Source organism: Tetrao urogallus, assembly GCF_951394365.1.
Source record: "Tetrao urogallus genome assembly, chromosome: 1".
Classification (NCBI taxonomy): domain Eukaryota; kingdom Metazoa; phylum Chordata; class Aves; order Galliformes; family Phasianidae; genus Tetrao; species Tetrao urogallus.
Genome location: NC_136813.1, coordinates 156179369 through 156199771, shown reverse-complemented (window position 1 = coordinate 156199771; position 20403 = coordinate 156179369). Strand labels below are relative to the sequence as shown.

The following is a 20403-nucleotide window of genomic DNA, read 5'->3' as shown; positions in this document are numbered from 1 at the left end:
AGATCGGAATAATAAAGCCAGCTCATGTGAAGCTAACAAGCTGCACATACAAGACACATGTGACTACGGTGAGTGCAGTAAGTGGGAGCAAGGTTCCTCCATTATTCCCCTAGGAAGCGAGCACAAAGTCACAATTAGTATCTGCTGTTTGTAGAAAAACATTAACAGCAACTTCAGTTGCTGAGCATTTTCTATTCTGGTCAGAAATCAGTGGGCAGCTGCTGTATCTTCAACTTAGATTTCACATTTAGATTCTGACCTTCAGCCAGTCAGCCATAACAATAACTGATGGGTCTGTGATTGTGCTGAGCAATTCTTTTGTAGCTCTCTTCTTTTCTTCTCTGTAATTTTTCTTTTGAACCTGTAAATAATAATAAAAATATTTATAATGCCACAGGCAAAAGCAAGTAATCACAGCACAAAAAGCCACCTACTAGTACAAGCTGAGGTAAAAACTGCTAAATTGAATTTGCAAGAAAGATGGAGATAAGCAGTTTTAAAACAGTATTTGAACCCAAAGTCTAAACAACCATTCCATACTGTTTCAAAAGGTGCTCCCAACATAAAAACTTCATACTCTTCTACAATTTGTTTTTGATACTGAGAACTGTGAAACTCCTCTTAGAATCATGGAGTGAGATGGGATGGAATGAACCGAAACAAACAAAAATACTCTTCCTTTACAAACCTATGGTACAAAAGCAAATTTAGGGCTAGATTCAGATTTTTATTGGCACTTTATGTGATCAATTTTCATCCATCTCTCACTTTCCCTCACAGCAAAAATTCAACGTAATACATATTTATCTTTTACTGGCAAATAATGTTCTGTTTCCCCTGACATGGTATTTAACAAACAGAGGAAGTTTAGTCTTGTTACAACAGAGAGGTAAAAAAATCAGTAAGTAATACTGGTAAAGCATGCAAACCATAGCTTTGTTATTTCACTTTGTCTTTTTATCACACGTGTATGTCCTGAGGTCCTTGCAAAGTTGAATTATCCTATAAGCTTCTCAGCTATCCTATAATCTTATGTATTCTCAAAGACTACATTATGAAAGCCCATACTTCATAACAGTACAGTAAGGCTTGAAAACCCAAGAGAACCAGCAACATTAATTCTCACACAACACGGATATTCCACAGAAGTCTCCTCACTGATTGGCATTTCTCTTCTCATTAGAAGAATGTGATAAAACTTTGTGCATGTTTATAGTCCATGAGAAGTTTTTAGACAGTAATTCACCTTGAGAGATTCCTTTTTGGTAAGTTTGCTTGAAGATAATGAGATGTCTTTCTCAGAGCCATTGAAAAGCTTGGATTCAGACTGAAATTAACAAAACATAGAATAAACACATGATAATAGATATGAGGCCATATTAATATTTCAGTGTTTGAAGTGTACAGCATGTTTCCAAACTCCCCATTCCTTTTTTCTGCTGTTTATCCCAAATAGTAAAACAAGGCTTGTAACAGAAACATTCATCACCCACGGAGTCTTTTCTTCATAAAGTTTTTGTGGGCAACAAATCTGAGATTCCTCCAGAAGTTGAAGTAAATACAGTAAATATTTTTAGCCATGTATCCTGTTGCTTCACATGTCACAGTCTTGACTAGGTATGCATTACTTCAGCAGAGAAAGAAGGTTTCAGGAGAATCCTGCTATTTAAACTCAGGAGTCATTTCTGTGTCTGACATGTGAATCTCAACGTCTTCCTAACTTCACAGTTCCTCCAAACAGATTGCTATAGAGGCACTTACCCCATGACCCATGAAGGAAAACAGAGCCTCTTCAACCTAGAATTCAATGCTCTGCAAGTTACCAGAGTACTACTGACCACTGCTGGCACTTGTTCTCCTGCTTCCTCCCTAATGCCACGCTCTCGTTACTCTGCAAATAATCTCAGAGAAGCTCACCATGGCAATAGGCAGAAGGCAACTCAGGTTTGTTTATAAAACCCAAGTCCTCATTCATGGCAGGACAATATGCTGCCTCAGCACCACGTGATTTCTGTCACTCCCCCCCACCTCCTGTGAGGTTCAAAGTTTACTTCTTGGCATCTATTGCCTACTAATTGTAGGGGAACTAGAGCCACCAAAGATTCACCCTGGGTTACAGGGCTGTTTTTGTAACTCAGTGTACTCTTCTTGTGTTATCACACAACATTTCTATTCCAACTCAAGAGAACACTGTATGGGCACCCCACTGTACAAAAATATCAGATAAATTACATAGTTGTATTTCTTTGTGCAAGGAAATATAAATTGGATTGTCAAAAACACATGTGCAACAACTGGCAAAAAGTAATTTTAAATCAAAATTATTTCAGCAGTAAGTAAATGTTCCTTAACTTCCATGTACATCTTGCAAGAAGGAAGGTAATCTCTTCATTTTATATTAAAGCTATGTCCTTAACACTGAAAATATAAGATAAGCATGCACCTTGAAATTTAATTCCAGCCTAGAAGTTAAAGATGGTACTTTAAACATAATAACAAGAGAAAGGAAAAATGCTTATCACTGTCACATATGAGCTAATGAAGTCATTATGCAAGGTATAATGGGGTAACGCAGGTGAAACATTCATAAATATTCCAGTTGCTCACTAGCAGAAAGCTAATGCAATCTAAAGTCCACACATATAAAGCCCAAACCAGTAAATATCCCAGGTTACAAAGACTCATTTTCTCAGTTATAAAGTTCACTAACATGACACTGAGTGAAAGTCCGTATTTGCCTATCCAACAGATTATGGACAGATCAGTGAAGAGGATACTTTTAATGATCTTCTCATTTGCATGTGGGGGGATAGGATCAAAATTTACAAGAAAAAACCTCTTTAGTTAGAAACAAGGAGTGCTACTTCACCTCCATAGCTGGGACAGCCAGTAAGCATCTTCTACTAGCCTGAAGCTTATTGGTGGGGTATAAAGGAACTACTGGTCTTAACAAGCTCCATTGCAAAAATAAGGATAAAGAACTATATATATTAAGAGAAGTAGGAGTATCTGTCTCTTCTTGAATAGCAGAAAATCACAAAAGGAACAGTAAAGCATAAAAAGAATTATGATTCTGGAAATAAAAAGAACCCCTCCAAGAAAAAAAAAAAATAGAAGGAAGAGAAAAAACAAATTGGTTAGTCAAAGATAAATTATTAATAGAGTCTGAAATTCATCTGGGTTAAAACAGACAATGCTGACTTATTTCCAAGACAGAAAAAGATTTAGAGGTTTCTGGACCAATAAAAAATACTTTGACCAGACATAAGCCAGATGATTAAGTATGCTTCCTTGATCTCCTTGATCAGGATACGTTAAAGCCTGCAGACACAGTTCTGTGGCTTCAGATTAGGTGGATGACAGTGACTCCAAGGGTTGCTCAGCTGTGACATCATGGAATTGTACCAATCACAGTTCTGCTCTTCCAGAATGCAATTCTGAACATACCATTTAAGTAGGGGATGTTACCATAATCTTTACATCAGCTTGATTTTGTTCAGCACCTGTTTGATGTTTCTCTTGAAGACTCAGACATACGAAACACTGCAGAAAAACTTCTATGAAGGCCTGGAGGGCACTGCCTCTCTCCTCTGGCTGAGGTTGCCTGTGCCTGGGGCAGCTCGGGGAATCTTGGATCAGAATGCTGAGAGGAGAGCTGTGTGGGAGCTCAGTGGGAGGCAGTCCTCTTCCCCACCTCACCCAGGAGACGGACGTACAGGAGCTTGCTTCCCAGCCCCTGGTCCCAGCCCAAACCAGCTTAAGCTGTGCCTAGTTGTGCAGCTAACAGACCCAGCAGCCGACCCATTTCAGCCCCCAGCTTGGCTTTGGATCTACCTTGTCCCCACAGATTGGTGCTGTAAGCTGAGCCTGGCCTACACTACCAGCCTCATTCTGCTCACCCTGTCCGTTTATGGTAGCACTGCGCTCCTGGCCACTGCCCTCCCCACACAGCCATGTAATGGGATCATTTAAAGATCTGAAATCTAGCCAGTGGTGATGCTTACATAAGAAAACCAATTTAACACAGATACTCAATTCAGCAACCAAACCATACAAAACTTTCTCCTCCACAAAATGGCATCTGCCTGTTCTTTAAAGTTTTGATGAGAAAAAGACATCTGTTTTGTAAGACACTCAATTAAAAATATTTTTCTGGAATTCTACATTCTAAATATATATAGACCAGTAGACCAGTAGATGAAAATGTAGTGCTTTAACAAGCCAGGCACTCCAAGAGTTACAATAATACAATTTTTAAAGAAAGTAGCATCGGAGCAGCCCATACGATGTCTCAAAATGTAAAGCTTCTCTAACTGTTATGCACAGATTTAAAAGGATTTAAGAAAGGAATAAATAAATAAGGAAGATTTTTCTCTGCATTACTATGACTTTTTACACCAATGGTTCATTCTACATGAGGACCAGCAGAAAAGAACACTTTATTCTGAATGCTGATGCTATTGCAAAGTGTTCATGTAGATAAACTTGATTAGAACAAAACAAAACTCTGCAAAGGAGAAGAAAATGGGATCACTACACAACAACAGTCTTTTTTTGATTGCTGAAGCAGTTCAAGTTTTCTTCCTCTTTAAACTTCAGCCATCTCAATATGCTGTATTTTTGGTGACTGCTGTCTCCCAATTTGGTACGTTCTCATTTTTCACTGCATCTCAGTGAACCTTCTTCTCAGAGACAAAAAGGGTTCTACCATCAGTATAATACGACTATGAATTTGAATGAAAGTCTAATACATTTGTTAAAGCAGGCACTCAACTCCTTTGCATGCTGACATTTTTAAGCCAGGCAGAGGCAGCTTTCCTTACCTTGCTTTTGGACATAGAATGTGCTGTATCCTCTTTGCTTTGTGAGGCATCATCCTTCCCTTTGTCAAAACCTTAAAGAAAAGACAGCATTGTTGCACATTATTTGAATGCACTAGCTTTAACACAAGCTAGCCTTTGAAATAAACTTGCAAATAGTATTTACCATTGAAAAGTGCAAGCAAACCAGATTTTCAAACAGCTCATATACATTAGTTCTTCATATAAGTTGAAAATCGGTTACCACAGCACAGTCAGATTTAATACCTGCTAAGAAGTGAGAACAGTCCACTGTATTTGGATGGTGCTGCACCCAATTCAGAGATCTAACCAACTGAAAACATGATCAGCAAATTGTCATCCTTTTATGCCCTCAGCCTCCGCTATCTGCATATGCAGGCATGAACACAGCAGAACACTAAGGAAAGCTGGGATTGGTTTGCTCATTTCTTTAGCCAGAAATAATGGTTAAAATCCATACAATTGAAAGCAAATAGATAACATGGCTTAAGATTGCCAGTCAATCTGTCACAAGTACATGAAAAGATGGTCCACATTTGCCTTGAACTTATACTTTGGACTTCACATTGCACAGATGTAACTACATGACTTTATATTAAGTCACCAAAATTCTATATTTATCTTCTGTGAATGATGCATAATGTGAACCCCACACTTTCACAGCATCCAAAGAGCAAAGTGAGCCAACATCTCAGTGATTTGCTTTCTTTGAAGAAGTTGGCTCTAGCATAGGCACTAATAAATGGGAATAAAACAAATACCTCAATGCATTTATTTTATTATAATGTCACCGCTGACATGCTCTCCAGACATAAGGGCATAAGTGAATATCAGGAAAAAAAGAAAACAGCAAAAAGCAATGGCAAAAAGCGAGTTCAGGAAACGTTCATATGCTGTACTGAGGAACATGGTTTAGTGGTCAAATATTGGTGGTGGGTAGATGACTGGACTGGATGATCTTGGAGGTCTCTTCCGACCTTGGTGATTCTATGGTTCTGTGACATTGCCTTGCCGCCCGGCCCACCAGAGGGCACCAGACCCACGCAGAAAAGGCAGATGGGATGGACGGACAGATGCTACTTTGAGCCCCTGCTACAATTCAGCCCAGTGTTCTGCCACAGAAATGGGTACTTTGTAAGGTTTAAAAGAACTTTCATCAAGTCTCCGCAGCTGTGTTTTTTGTTTAATGTGGGACTTTATTTTTTCTTTTTATGAATAGTATCTTCACCTTTCCACAGTTCACACTAAACCCAGAAGTTTAACACAGCACTGATTCATCTATCACAAACACGCACCTTGGGAAGTTGCTCTGAGTTATTAGAGACATTAGAACAATCTTCGAGGCTCTGCGAGGAATCCAAGATTCCTGCTTTGCTTCAGTAGCCCTATTTTTTTATTCTTGTTTTTACTTTATTACCTTTTGTAGAGATTCAGTTTGAAGATCAGATTAAAAGAAAAAATGCACTGCAATACAATTCATTTTGTGTCAACCCAAATAAAACTTCACACATCTTTACAGAAGCCTTTCTGCAGACAGTTCATTAAACCCTTCCTTATGAAATTCTCCTAACACATCTGTGAGGGATTTGTTCAGTTAAAAAAAAAAAGAAAAAAAAAAAGGCATAATCCAGCAAGCTGTTTGACCTCAGAGAAAAAGCACCTAGACATGCAGAAGATTTGTAGTTCTAGGCAATGCGGCAAAAAAAAGAATAATAAAAAAAATAATAATAAAAAAATCACCACAAACAGATTCATCAGGATCCAGAAGTTGGAAGCCACAGTGCTGGAAGAAAACAAAGGTGACCTCAAGTCTTAGAGGACAGACTTCAGTTCAGTGAGAAGTTATCATACTTGATACCAGTCTTAGTCAAACATGCACTACAATCACCATAACAATGTCTTCTCCTCATCCCACAGCCAAAAGCAATCACCAGTTAGGAACTAAGTTCTGTTGAAAAGGTAATGCAGGGATATTTTAATCACTTTCCGTGTTTCGTTTATCTATTTGAACACAGACACAAAAGTGATGGGAATTACCACGGAAGTGCTGCATCAGGGTTGGGATTACAGAAGAGCAGCTCTCTTTCTGCAGCACAACAGCTTTAAGGACTTTGAGGACTTTGCACATCCTTATCTAACATGCACATTTTTATTTTCATATACAAGCTTTGCATTGGTATCACCAAGCACTAATAAAGCAAGGAGTGCTCTATAGTCAGAGTGTCAGACAAAGACCAAAGCTGTCTCTCTTAATTGCACCTTCTCGCTCCCAGAGCCTCCTGCCTGAGAGGTGCACACATTTGCTGCTTTACAATATGTCACTGCACTCCCTCTCTCGGTCACATAAACAGCAAAATGATGGCTGGAGGGCTTGCTAGTGAATCCAGCTGCTGAAATCACAGCACTGCAGGCTCTAGGTCACTTTGCAGTACATTGTCTTAGTTTATGACAAAAAGCCAAGCAGTCGGATCCATATCCTGTGCTATCCTTGTTGCTCCCCTCTCAGTGGAAGGAATGAGCCAACACAGACTAGACAGAAGGCCCTTCTGCCGTAAGACAACATGAATGACTTAAAAAGAAAAAAATAGAGCATTATTCAGGTGCTAACCCAGACACAGCCTTCCTGCATCTTCATTAAGATGAGGGGAACGCATGTACAGTCACCATCATGGAATGGTTTGACTTGGAAGGAAACTTAAAGGCCATCCAGTTCCACGCCCTTGCCATGGGCAGCATTGCCAGCCAGTGGATCAGCCTGCCCAGGGCCGCATCCCACTTGGCCTTGAATGCCTCCACGGATAGGACATCCACAGTTTCTCCAGGCAGCCTGTGCCACCCTAACAGCCAAGAATTTCTTTCCTATATCTAATCCCAATCTGCCCTCTTTTAGTTTTAAAACCATTACCTCTTGTCCCGTTCCCACATGACCTTGCAAATGTCCCAACCCAGCTTTCCTGTAGGCCCTTTTTTAATTTAGGTCCTGAAAGGCTGCAATAAGGTCTCCCCAGAGTCTTCCCCTCTCCAGACTGAACAAGCCCAGCTGCCTCAGACTGGAGAGGCGTTTCAGGCCCCAAGTAGTGCTGATTCTTCTGACATTAGCATGAGACTAATTAGTGTCAGATTTGTACTGAAACATCACCAAAAGCAACATATGAGTCCTAACTGAGGACAATATACACTCTGCCATGGAAATATTTGGTCAACACCACCAAAACAATTATATGCATAGAATCAGAAATAAGATGCAGTCTCCCCGCCTCCTGATAGCAGTTAAAGTTTCTCTACGGATTTCTATTTAAACCCATTAGAGCAATCTTCAGGTAAAACTGCAAGCAAATGCAGTCTGAATCAGCCTTCAGAGCTGCAGACTGAGCACCCAATATTCTTCAAGGCACTTGCAGTTGTATTTCTTTTAATCTTAAGTTTCTCTGCTGTAGCCTCTAAAGCAGTTTTCGATAGTAGAAACTGTATCCAGAGCAACACCATCTTAACAAATTTCTCCCACTGCAAGCTTTGTTTTGTTAACATCACAGCCCCGTACTCTGAAAGTTGATCCAAAACCAAGCAAGCTACGGTTCATGATCTGATCTTAGACTCCAAGGCAAACTTTGCAGGACTACATTCCTATTGAGGGCACATGGCAAGTCCAGATGAAAACTCACACTGAACTTTCAGAAAGACCTGAGAGGAGGCTGACAACTGCACACAGTTTGAACAACCAGAAATTCATACATGTAAGCTGTCCTCACAACAAAACTGATCAGTAATTGGCAGGGAGGCTGAAACTAGGTGATCTTTAAGGTTCCTGCTTATCTGAACCATTCTATGATTCTGTAACTCTTCAGAGATGGAGCTACAGCACACTGTCAACACTAAAAGAAAAAAAAAAATCTTCCAAAATATCACCCTTGACAAAAAATAATGAGTAGGAATGATGCGAGATTAGTGTTCAAGAATCTTTAATATGAAGCCTTTAGTAGGGTACAATTAAAAATTAAAACCAACGTGTTTGTTTAAGATACTTCAGTTTTGAAGCACAGCATGTATTGGCTGTTTGAAGTCATACCTACAGTCTGTCCCTCAATCAAAAGAAAGAAAAAGCAGAACAACCATGCAACATCTTCTGCATTTCAAGTACTGGTATTGTGTCTCTCAACAATTATCATCTACAATTAGGATACTTTAGTGAGAAAGAAAAAAAAATAAATGTTACTTTTTAATACTATTTTATTAAAAACCTAAGAAAAAATAACTACTGACTGAAGGGTTGTTTGTTTGTTGCTTATTTTTGTTCCCAACAGCCCAAAGAACAAGCAAAAAGAAGTAACAGAATGCATAAAAAGATCACGAACAGCAAGCCAAGTAACAATATTACTGACTTGCAAATGAAAAGCAAGAAACAGACTGATTTGATTACTGGCATGAATGTACAGTTCTGAAAAAAAGTTACTGAGCTGAAAATGGCTATGCTTCTAAAGGACGAAGTGAATTATAATCTGTGGGAGACAGAAGTACCAGCATTATTTAACAAACAAGGCAGAAAAAAAGGCAAGAGTCGTTTCAGATTCAAACATCAGAGACAACAGCATTTTTGACTGAGTGATTTTCAGCAGCTTATTGACAAACACTTGTAAGAATACTATTCCATTTTATCTAATTCATTTTGAAGATAGGGAGTTTCTGCCTATCTGCCAACTCCATGCTTTCCAGGTTTGACATCTTCATTTCCTGAGCAGCTTTAACAAGGCTCCCGGTAGAAGACTGGCCACTTCCTGATGCAGACGGAAAGGACATTTTCTATAGTAAAACAGGAGGGCTACCAGGAGGGCTACCAGAACATGGTGTTCTGAGGAAGCACCCAGCTGCCAGCAGCTGAGCATGCCGCTCCAGCAATTCTGCAAGCCATTGTGAGCCAGTGGTGCGGAGAGCTGAGAAATCAGCAGCCCACAGCCTCCCGCATGCACTGCACCCTGACTCTTTTTCATTGCTTCAGAGGCAGAGCTTAACAATTGAGTGAGTTGTTCTTTAGAAGGCACACAGTAAGAAGAGAAAAGTGCTTTTTTTTTCTCCCAACATTCCAGCCCCACAACAAACTGTGCATTTGCACAGGCTCAAGGCAAATCACACGTGCAGAATAATTCCAGTAAGAATGTGCAATTTTCGCAGCATTGCTTTTCAGAAATAGGTGACCTTGTATTTCCAAGGATCCAAGTTTCATGAAGTAAACTACTGAAATTCAAGTACCTACATCAGCAGGACACATGAGAGACAACGAACCTCTAGAAATTCACTTCAGTATCCCATTACTGATTTTAGGAGACAACAAATCTGAGGAAAGAGATTCAAGCCCTTTCGGATGCTAAATTTTTTAAAAGAAGTCTTGCAGTACAGCCTTCAGTGAGGCTATGTTTTAGACTTAACTCACTCTATCTTGTCACTACGTATACTACAAGAAAGGGATTTATAAATCACAGTACAACCAACCAAACCAAAATACTCCATGATGTATCAAGTAAACAAACTACTTTTAAACAGTTATCTGCTGTAGGATAAATTACCTTGCTTGCCTATGTACAACAGCTCTTGCTACTACAAAGAGCTGTCACTTAATGCACGCAAACAATATTCTTTCTGATTTCTGTTAACAATTTCTACCAATATCTCAGTAGACTACTTTCATTCAAGATGAAAAATCTGAATTGGAAATTATATTATCTTCTGTACATTTTAAGAACAACAAACCTGGTGAAGCAGGTGAGAGTTCATTATATCCTCCAAAGGAAGCATTCCGGACAAGTTTTCGGCCATCAGCTCTTGAAGAAAACACAGATGAAATCCCAGCACATGAGGAAAACCTACGTCGCAGTGCACCCTCTTCCTTCATGAGTTAAGATGTTTGTACAAGGATTATGTTCTCTGTGAAAGCTGGTTAGCATTAGCTGGCTGGAACAAGAGTGTTGCAGTAACAGCCTTCTACCTCATATTCTGATGAGTAAGATACAAAAGGAAAAAAACAAACGAAGGGCATACATGAAAAATGCAGTGAAGAGACAGAGGCTGCCAAATCAGCAGCAAGCCAAGCAATATTATACTGTTCTCGTCAAATCCATTAGAACATTTAAAGGTGAGCAGCTGCGTTTCAGCTTTTCTTCTCCACATTTAAAGGTGAACAGCTGCATTTCAGCTTTTCTTCTCCACATATACATTTTTTTTACATCTCAGCTTTGGTCCTATTCATCTCTGCTTTCTAAGAGCACTAAAACAACCACTACTTAGGTTTTAAGGGTTCATTAAATCAAATCTTCTTCATGTTTGTCTTCCAAGTCCCAAACTGAAATTGCACTTAGGAGCTAATGTGGCTTCCCTATTTGATATTTCAGTACACAGTGGGAACCTGACAAGGAAGCCAATGTTTGCTTTATGCAGCCATGCCGAACTCCCCTGTTCAGGCACTTACCTAGCTAATTTTCATCAGCTGATTATTACGGCTTCTACGTCTTCATCTCTTACTTTTATTTAAAAGGTGAGGTGATAGCATATTCTTCTCTAACACACTGCCACATTTATTTATGCAATGTCTGACTCCTGGAAGAGCTGCACAAAATAAGTTCCACAATTATTTTCATTGGCCCAAGTATTCTGTGCAATGAATACAACACTTAAACTAATCATCCTAAATTTTAAACACAAAAATAATTCCAGTAAATTATGCTTCAAGACTACGAATCAGATGATCCAAACTGTTCACTGCTGGTAGCAGAATGAAGCTAGATAAGCTCTCCCTAATCTCCTTCATGCACCCCACTTTTCACTGGCTGTTTCTCTGCCCTGCTCCACATGCTTCCACTAATTCCATTCTTCCATCACCTGGATCTGACAGACTCACAGCATACTTCTGACAAACTACATTTTGAAACCTGCTTTCTTAGCTGGAAAGGAGAAAAATAAAACGCTAAAAATAGCCTTGAAATAAAGTCTCGTGTGCTCCCTTGCTTGGTACAGGAGGTCTTCTCTTCTCACAAAGTGAAACGCATACCCTAAATCAAATCAGTAATGTGAATTCCACTAATTCTTAAATAATCCTGTGTAATCCAGCTGTTTGTGTAAAGAAATGTAGTATTTGCAGATGAGCAATTTCTGTTTGCACTGGCTTAAAGATAATACAGTAGACAGAAACATTCTTTAATTCCATGACAGGTTTAAATTGTGCAGAATGTTCGTGTATTTGTACCTATGAATATACTAAAATACATACAGAAATCTCTGAAAATTAACTTTTTGATTATGAAGCACAGCAGCTTCCAGGATGCTATGAACTGCTAGAATTTCCTCATGCCTCTTACCAGAAAAATGCTCCAATATATTTCAAGCAATGTAAGAAAAACGAAACACGATATGTAACCTTCACTTATTTTGTATGGGAAGTGAAAAACTTATGGGCATGGTGAATGGAGAAATTAGGCATTATGTTCATTTTACTGAGAAGAGGCTAGGTATCCGGGGGAAACAATAAAATCTCGAAGGTTTATCCCTCATTTCCAGCCACATTGTCTCAGTCCCTTGGCAGTGTTTCATGTTGCCAAGCTGTATCAGAGTACAGTTTAAAACCTTTCTCCATACACCTTTTCCTCCATTTAGAAGGAAAACTAAAATCTTTGGCTAGCCTTCCAATTGTGATAACGTTACAGCTGCATCTCTCCTCTCTGAAGTTTCCTCCCAGCCAAGGAAGCTGCAACTGAGCACCTCTTGCTTTAATCCAACAGCAGCACAGGAGCAGCAGGCTCTGAGCCTTTTGTCAAAAGATGACCATCTCACACTACAACGGAGAGGGGAAAAAGTAGGTCATCTCCCTCTCACCAATTCATCCTCATATCTCACTTCCTCATGCAGCAGTAGGACACTTCATATCAGGCTTTGGCTATAAAAATTCCACCTCTGGAACAGCTTGTGATTTCTTATGGGTTCTAATACTTGTAGATGTATGGCCAATTATTTTAAAGCAGAAGCAGATAACGGACACATAACAAAAGGCTGTTAGACCAAAAGAAATCTATAACTTTTGATTAAAAATGAGCATTCTTCTCTATAGCATGACTGTAAATGAAAGTTTATTATCATTCTTGGGAATCAGCCTGCAGTATTAAAAAGGTTTCTGTTCCTCAGACACTCAGCACTCTGAGTTTCCAGAAACCCTCTTCATTCTCTGCAACAAATTTTATTCCTGAAAGAGCCTGCAAAGATGTTTCAAGTTGCTTGGAAGCACTCTTATCTGCACATTCTGTATACAGCAACAGCAAGGTGCACTTCATAAGCCACCATATATTAAACAAAATCCTTTTTTTCCCTGTTTCCAACCTAAACATAAATTAATACAGAATGAGCCAATCTATTGATATGAACAGAATTCACATCATTCATTAAACTAACATCCCAGGAAGTCTTCTATTCTTTTGATATATTCAGTGCATAGTGCCTTAATAAATGGTATACTTAGAAAATGCACTAACATACAAAGCTTGAAAGTTTAACAGTTTCCAAATATTCCCAAATAGAACTACACTCAAGACCAATGGCAGACAGTAGATAACTATCAATGTCTATGTAAACAGGAAAATAGCCACACTCTGGTCTAAATGTACACATGGTTTAGTGGGAGCTACTGTTAATAGGTGAACGGTTGGACTGGACGGTTAGGTCTTTTCCAACCTTGGTGATTCTATGATTCTATTCATGTGCATGCCAGTGCAAAAGTTAAGCACTTCATAAAAGCAGACTTAAAGGGAGAAAACATCTTCTGTTTCCTGTTTCATGTAATAGCTACATCAGCAGAAAGAAGAGAAAGTCCATGACTGGAATACTTCATTGATCTATCTCAAGGGAAAAACAAAACAAAAAATCCATTCCTAATCATAAACCATTGAACATCTTTTCAGAGAAGGAAAACTTATGCGTTGTTCATATTTTCTCAAGGACAGAATATATTTCTCATATCAGCTACTCAATCAGAGCTTCTTTACTAGTAAATGCTGGCTGAAAACGTTGTCCTGTGCTTAAGGCATTCTTTCAGGATATTGCCTTAAATCTTAACACACAAACTCTAAAAAGCAAGTAAGCAATGCATGCACTTCCAACAACACATGAGCACTTTTGATAAAGCACGGTTATAGTTCTAAAATATTTATTAAAAATATATATATATATTCAGTGCTGAAATAAAGCATAGACTTATAAAAAAACTTCTTGGAGTTGCATTGGTAGGAATTGCCAACCATGAAAACTGAATTCTAAAGATCAAACCATATTCTAAACTATCCTACTAAGGAACTGTGAACAATTATTTTTTACACAGATGTTAGTAACTTAAAATGATAAAGATTTTAAACAAATTCATACTGCTGTAATAACACAACTCTGAATACATCTACTGATGCAAAGTAAAAAATATTTTCTCTTAGAGTTGTGCAGGCGAAACCCAAAAATCTTAAAACCAAACTCTGTAAAAGCTGAAGGGAGAAGAAAGAGAAAGGAAAACTGATAGCACAGCAGAGAAGCTGGAAGCTTTTTACACTCACTCTTCAAGTCTGACAATAATCTGCTCTGACAGCTCAACAACGTGATGTTTCCAGCAGGCTTCTCCTCCCAGTCCAGCAAACGAAAACATTGTAAATAATTTTCTACATGTAGTATATGCACTTTCTGTACAGTATGCAGAAAACAGTAAAAGCAAACTGCTAGGTTACCATACCTACAAATAACTTTTATCCAACATACAATTTTTGCACGTGGATTTTAAGCAAAAGTGTTTTTCTTCTATTTAAGAAAAAAAAAAGAAGTAAAGATGTACTTGCCTTCAGATACCAATATCTGACTAATAAAAATGACATCTGAACCATGAGGCTACACGTTGTGATGGCAGTTTTCAGTGGCAAATTTCTTTCACTAAATCTTCTTTTGTTCTCTACTGTTTCCAGGTCAAGTGCAGTCTAGCTGAGGAGTAATTCCAGAGGCGTGCCTAAGAATGGTTTATGAAATAACACCAAGACTCCTAGCGCCTTGCTGGCAACTGTACTTGCCTCCACCTCATCGCTTGCTAAGGCTCCTGTTCAGCTCCTCCCACTCAAAGCAAATAGCCTTGCTCACTCGCTGCTCAGGTTTCAGCACTTTTCATCTCAGCACTTACAAAACTCAAGGTCACAGTTCAGGTTCAAGTACATCAGCTTTCCTGAGATTTACATGGAGAAAAAGAACTCGTCTGAGAAGTTTCGTAGTAATAAGCCCTACTGTGCCCTTCAAACCCAGCACTATTCTTTCACAAAGCTATAAGTCACAGAGAAAGGAGCACACATAATTTACCCAAGCCACAAATGCTGGGTGGAGCAGCATTTCAGAAATGGCAAGTTTTATTAAATACACAATGACTTGCAGAGGAATGTGCCAGAGCGTGCATTACAGTAAGAAAGGAGGACATCAAGATAATACATTCAGAAGACTAATCACACACAAACATATTCACCTTCAGTTTGGCAACATAAACTGAAAACAAATTATATAGGGTCGAACTCCTTCCCCCTCTTTACTGTGAACAGAGCCATATTAACATTCTCTTTGACAAAAGTATCAGGGAAGCTACTCCAAGTAAGAGGTGCAATTTTGCAGAGGCTTCACCTGCGTGATGCTATGCACAAAGCTGAAGAATGACCACTCATGTCACTGAGGCCAGTTACCTGTGCCTGCCTGCAGCAATATACAGATACGAATCCAGAACTACCTGAAGAACCACCAGTCCACGTGGTTTCTATACATTCCAAATTACAAAACACTTCTTCAGCATCAAAGGACAAAGTAAGACAAACTACAGCAAGAGAAACCCGAGACAAAGTACTAAGGGTTAAAAGATTTTAGGCAGAAATAATCACGTGGCTATAGAACACATTTCTAAGATGTTAGCTATACTTATACAAAAGAGAAGGTGCTTGGCATCAGAATTACCATTTGCTGTTAATATGGAATTGCTAAAACAAATTAAAAAAAAACAAAACGAGTCTCACCAAACCTCTAGCAGTTTCCTTGTTAGTGCTGAGTCGGTTTTAAGTGAGGATGAACTAAGTTTAAAAACAAACAAAAAACCTCACATGACATGCTTGATAATAAGTTGCTCATACTGTAATCAATTATTTAGTCATTCTTCAGTTTCTCTGTTCAAAGGATAGATACAGTAGAGTGAAACAGGAGACTGCATGAAGTTATTTGCATGATTAAGTCTGTCTGGATATACAGCAGAAAAATCAAAGGAAACGGTAGAAGAAAACCAGAAATCATTATCAACCATTCAATACAACCCCACTGCCCAGAAAGCAATTTGATTTGGAACCAGGCAGATGGGGAAGATCCATCGTCTGCAAGCATCATATTCATAAAGCAGTATTAACACTTTGAAAGCGCTAGCTGAAAGAAAACTAGAAGCTGTCATTCAATCAGAGATCAGAATTTAGAGTCCTGGAATGGCAGAGGTTGGAAGGGGACCTCTGGAGGTTATCCGGCCCAATCCCTGTATTCTGATATGCCTGGAGATACGGGCACAGAGGACTTTTCTCTCCAACTCCAGCACAGACCGCCTTTGCTGCTGCTTCAACTCTGAGCACGCCCATGAACAAGCTCTCACCAACCTGCCCAAAGGTCCAAAACAAAGCATCCACCTCAGAAATAGCTGCTAGTGAATTAAAAAGGCTCAACTCAGATAACACAGGACTGAACCTTTCCTTCCATTGAATCACAGTAACCCACATGCTACATTTCAAGAGCCTCCTGACGCTACCTACAGGTGGGTCACAACAGCCACCTCCATGGGATCCCAAGTCTGGAGTGCCATGTATTTCTTGCCATGTAATCAAGCTGTCAGCTGAGCCAACCCACCTGAAAACAAATGGTTTTAAAAGCTGCAAGTTGTATGGATTTACAGTGAACCACCTTTAACTTGTCAGCTGCTCAGGTAGACAGCAATTCGTGTAAGTCTTACATTCTCTTGGTCAGTATAGCTGCAAAGGCATCTCATCCCTCCAGGAGTTACCAAGTGTTGTTCAGCAACTAGTGCTTGAAAACGTTTAATTTTTCACTCACCATCTTCTCTCTCATATAAAAAATAGTGAAATTTGTATTTTCTCTCCCAATTTTTCTCCAAAGCTTCCTACAGATTAAAATCCTACCACGTCCTTTAGATATTTACTAGAGAGCAAGCAGTATTTTAGCACAAGCTCTGCACAGCCAAAAATGTTCTTACTCTCCCACGAAAGGAGCATCAACTTTTCCTTTTTATTCATTATGATCATCATCATTACTCACAACCCAAACGTTCTGTTTCCACCATCAACCCATTTCCCTGCACCTAAGCCACTCTGTTTCTCAGTTACAGACAATACACATTCATCCTTGTGCAAAATGAACTAACAGCTACTACTACTCTATTAGAAAGGAAGAGTGGATCCTGCTTCTTAGATCAGTTCAAGCTCCTTCTGGACACCTTCGTCCAGGGCTTATCCTTATGTGACAAGCATTCACTTAGTCCTACAGTATGTCAGTTTAACACATTAAAACAACCAAGCCCTTAAAATCCAACACAAAGTGCTATCTCTCTCTTTCTCCCCTCACTCCTAATCAACAAACTGAAACAACTCCTTCGTAAACTACATGCTCCAGGAAATAATGTGGCAGGCAGCAGACTTCAAACAAAGAGCAGGAAGCTGTTTATTGAGAACAAAGATTTACATTATTGTAAAATATCTCCTCCTTAATCTTTATCATGGTAACACACTTTTCCTAGATACTACTCACATTTTCACTCATTGATGCCTCCTATAGAAACAGAAATACTGAGTGTTGATGCAATTAAATTGAGCCAGGAAGGCTGTTTGCACAGGTCACTGTTCACCACAGGAAATAAAGAAATCAGAGCTCCAAAATCCTAATGCATCATCTGTTGAGTTGACAGCCTTAAAGTATAACTTAGAACACTGTCAACACAAGCACCACTGGTATTTGCTATTGTTCAGGTCGGGATGATGCTCCCATTATTGCAACCTGCAAGTTGTTCCAAGTTGTTCAACCTGCAAGAGTTCAAATTCACTAAAATCCAGAATGGTAAATTTTCCCAAAAATGGGAGAAGTGAATTTTGTATTCCTCTTTGTGGATTTTCACTTCCTCTCATTCTTAAAAGTTAAACACAGAGATTACTTCCTGAGTAAATAAACACACATGAATGCAATCAGCATGATCAAAACCCAAAAAACCCATTTCTTTTCACCATATATGCTTTGTAACATACACTCAGTGGTACACAAAAAACAACAGCACAGCTCTCATTAAATAAAGCCATAGAGAGACAATACAAATTCCTTTAAAAGTCTGGCATTTTCAAACACCTTATGGAATGCTTAATGTTGCTACCTTAATTAAATTTCTCTCTTTATCACAATAACAACTTATCAGTTAAGCTGTATGTATTTTATTTTCAAAAGAAGTCTGAAATGTTTTAACTGTATATTTACAGGTTGGAAGGTGTCCCCTTCCTAAGGAGGCTTCTGATTTTTTCATGTATTTTAAAAGATCTGTATTTCTATCTAGTCCCCTTTATCAAACAGAAATAAAGGGGCATGCTGATGTCAGTCTGAGTTAACAAGATTTACAAGAATCCAATTTAGCAGGGATAATTTGTGTAACAACATAAACAGCTTACATCAGCAAGCGCATTTCTGATTTACAGTTTTTGAAAATGCAGTCCCAGACTCAGTATTTCTGATGCTCCTTTTTAACTGTAATAGTATAGTTTTGTCAAAGATTCCTTTCTATTGCACTGATAGTTCGGTAAAAAAAAAAAAAAGAAAGCAATAAACCCAAAGTTTCCATATACAGCACTGACAAGTCACAGACAGGGCCAATGTGGCAGTATTAGGAAAGGACGAGTACAGACACAGACGTCAAAAGTCACTGTTAAAGATCATATAAGGAAAAAAAGATCTGCTTTAAAAAATTTGTCGTGCATATAATTACCAAATCCTTTTCTCTCTCTGATCACTTCCCACCTTGACTTCAGAAGCAATGTAGCCTTATTGAGCAAGCTGCTGAATGAAGGAATCTAGAAGTGGCTATTTAAACACATACAACAAAAAGTGGGGGGTGGGGAGGGCGGAAATCAGTAAACATCTTCAAGATCAACTCAACATGGAGCTGGTGAAGCCCACTCTCACAAGTGGTTCTTGAGTCACGATGCTGAGAATGTCTCTAATCAGAATATCTTCATCTGTGCAACTGAGCTTACAGCTCCGACAAAAGGTTGTATTGCTGGCTTTCCAGAATTAAACCATCTCTTGCATGCTATAGAGGCAACAGGCTAGTTTCTATATTTGTTTTCATGTCACTTGAACCTCAGCACATGAGTGTCTCAGTTTTTATACTGGATAGCACTTGGCTTTTGTGTACTATGCAACTTAACGCCACAACATTTGGAGGTGCAATACTTCCAGAACAAAATATAATTGCAGCCAATCAATACTGGCTTATTCTGACACTCTAGATAGCAAGATGGGCATGGCAGAAAGAAATTGAATCCATATTAATTAAAATTACAAGTCAACCTTAGGACCAAGGCTACATAGAGCTGACTTAAACTTTCAGCACTGAAACTCAGAAGTTTCTGAAGTTTAAATTGATGAGATCACGCAGGCATAACTCCCACGATCAGCTTAGCAAAACAGATCTGCACTGGAAAGGAATGAGGAAGGACGAAGTATTTCACACTAAGAAGCCAAGTGTAGGAAAAAAGAAACTTTCTGAAATCAAGAACGACATTCATGTAAGTTAAGACCCAGTATTTATACAGGAGAGTACTAGAAATTGTGAAATATACACCACTTAAAACTTCCCAATGGTATGTGATATTGCTCACTCTTTGTTCCAAATAGGAGGCCAATGACTAAAAATAACTGAACATTTAAAATCTTTACCTCTGCTCCCTTATATCAAGATACAACTTCTCGTTGATTTTAATTACACTTGTAGTCATTACCATTAGGATCTTAAGACATGAACAGAAGACACAAATCAAGTTAGTTCCAGTAAATTGCCAAGGACAGGCACCAGGTTACTCCTCTCCCTGAACCGTTGCTGGTTGGCCAAAAAATTTGACACACATCGTGTTCGTCAACCAGTTCCTCTCTGCCCACTAACACCAGCATGTCTACTAGCTGCTTCAACTCATTCATTTTTAGCCACAAGTTTTATAAAAAACTGGATTTGCCATGAAAATGACTTTATTCAGGCAGTAGGAATGATAATTTAGGTAATGGTGGATAAACCATCCAGCAGCAGAAGCCAAAATACTCATGTCATAGCTTCCCTTTACATGTATTCAACCAGATCACACATTTTCTGATTCTCTTTTGTGCTGTGCCTAGTAAGCTTTTCAGACTGTTTGTTTAGATTAACCTCTCCTAAGGGTGCATTCAGGTACAAGTGACTAGACGTGTCTCCATTTAGTTTGTAAGAAATGCCTAGTAAAAACTGTGTCTA

The 20403-nt window shown here is 38.9% G+C and overlaps 1 protein-coding gene across 1 annotated transcript in view; it reads right to left on the bottom strand.

Annotated features, from left to right (window-relative positions):
* OSBPL8 (oxysterol binding protein like 8) overlaps positions 1-20403 on the bottom strand; it is a gene marked incomplete at both ends in the record, with an annotated part of 49545 nt that overhangs the window by 19608 nt on the left and 9534 nt on the right. The window contains 3 exons of the mRNA XM_079536236.1: positions 260-361; positions 1247-1327; positions 4824-4894. Of these exons, the coding sequence (XP_079392362.1) occupies positions 260-361; positions 1247-1327; positions 4824-4894 (254 nt within the window). The remainder of the gene's footprint in view (positions 1-259; positions 362-1246; positions 1328-4823; positions 4895-20403) is intronic.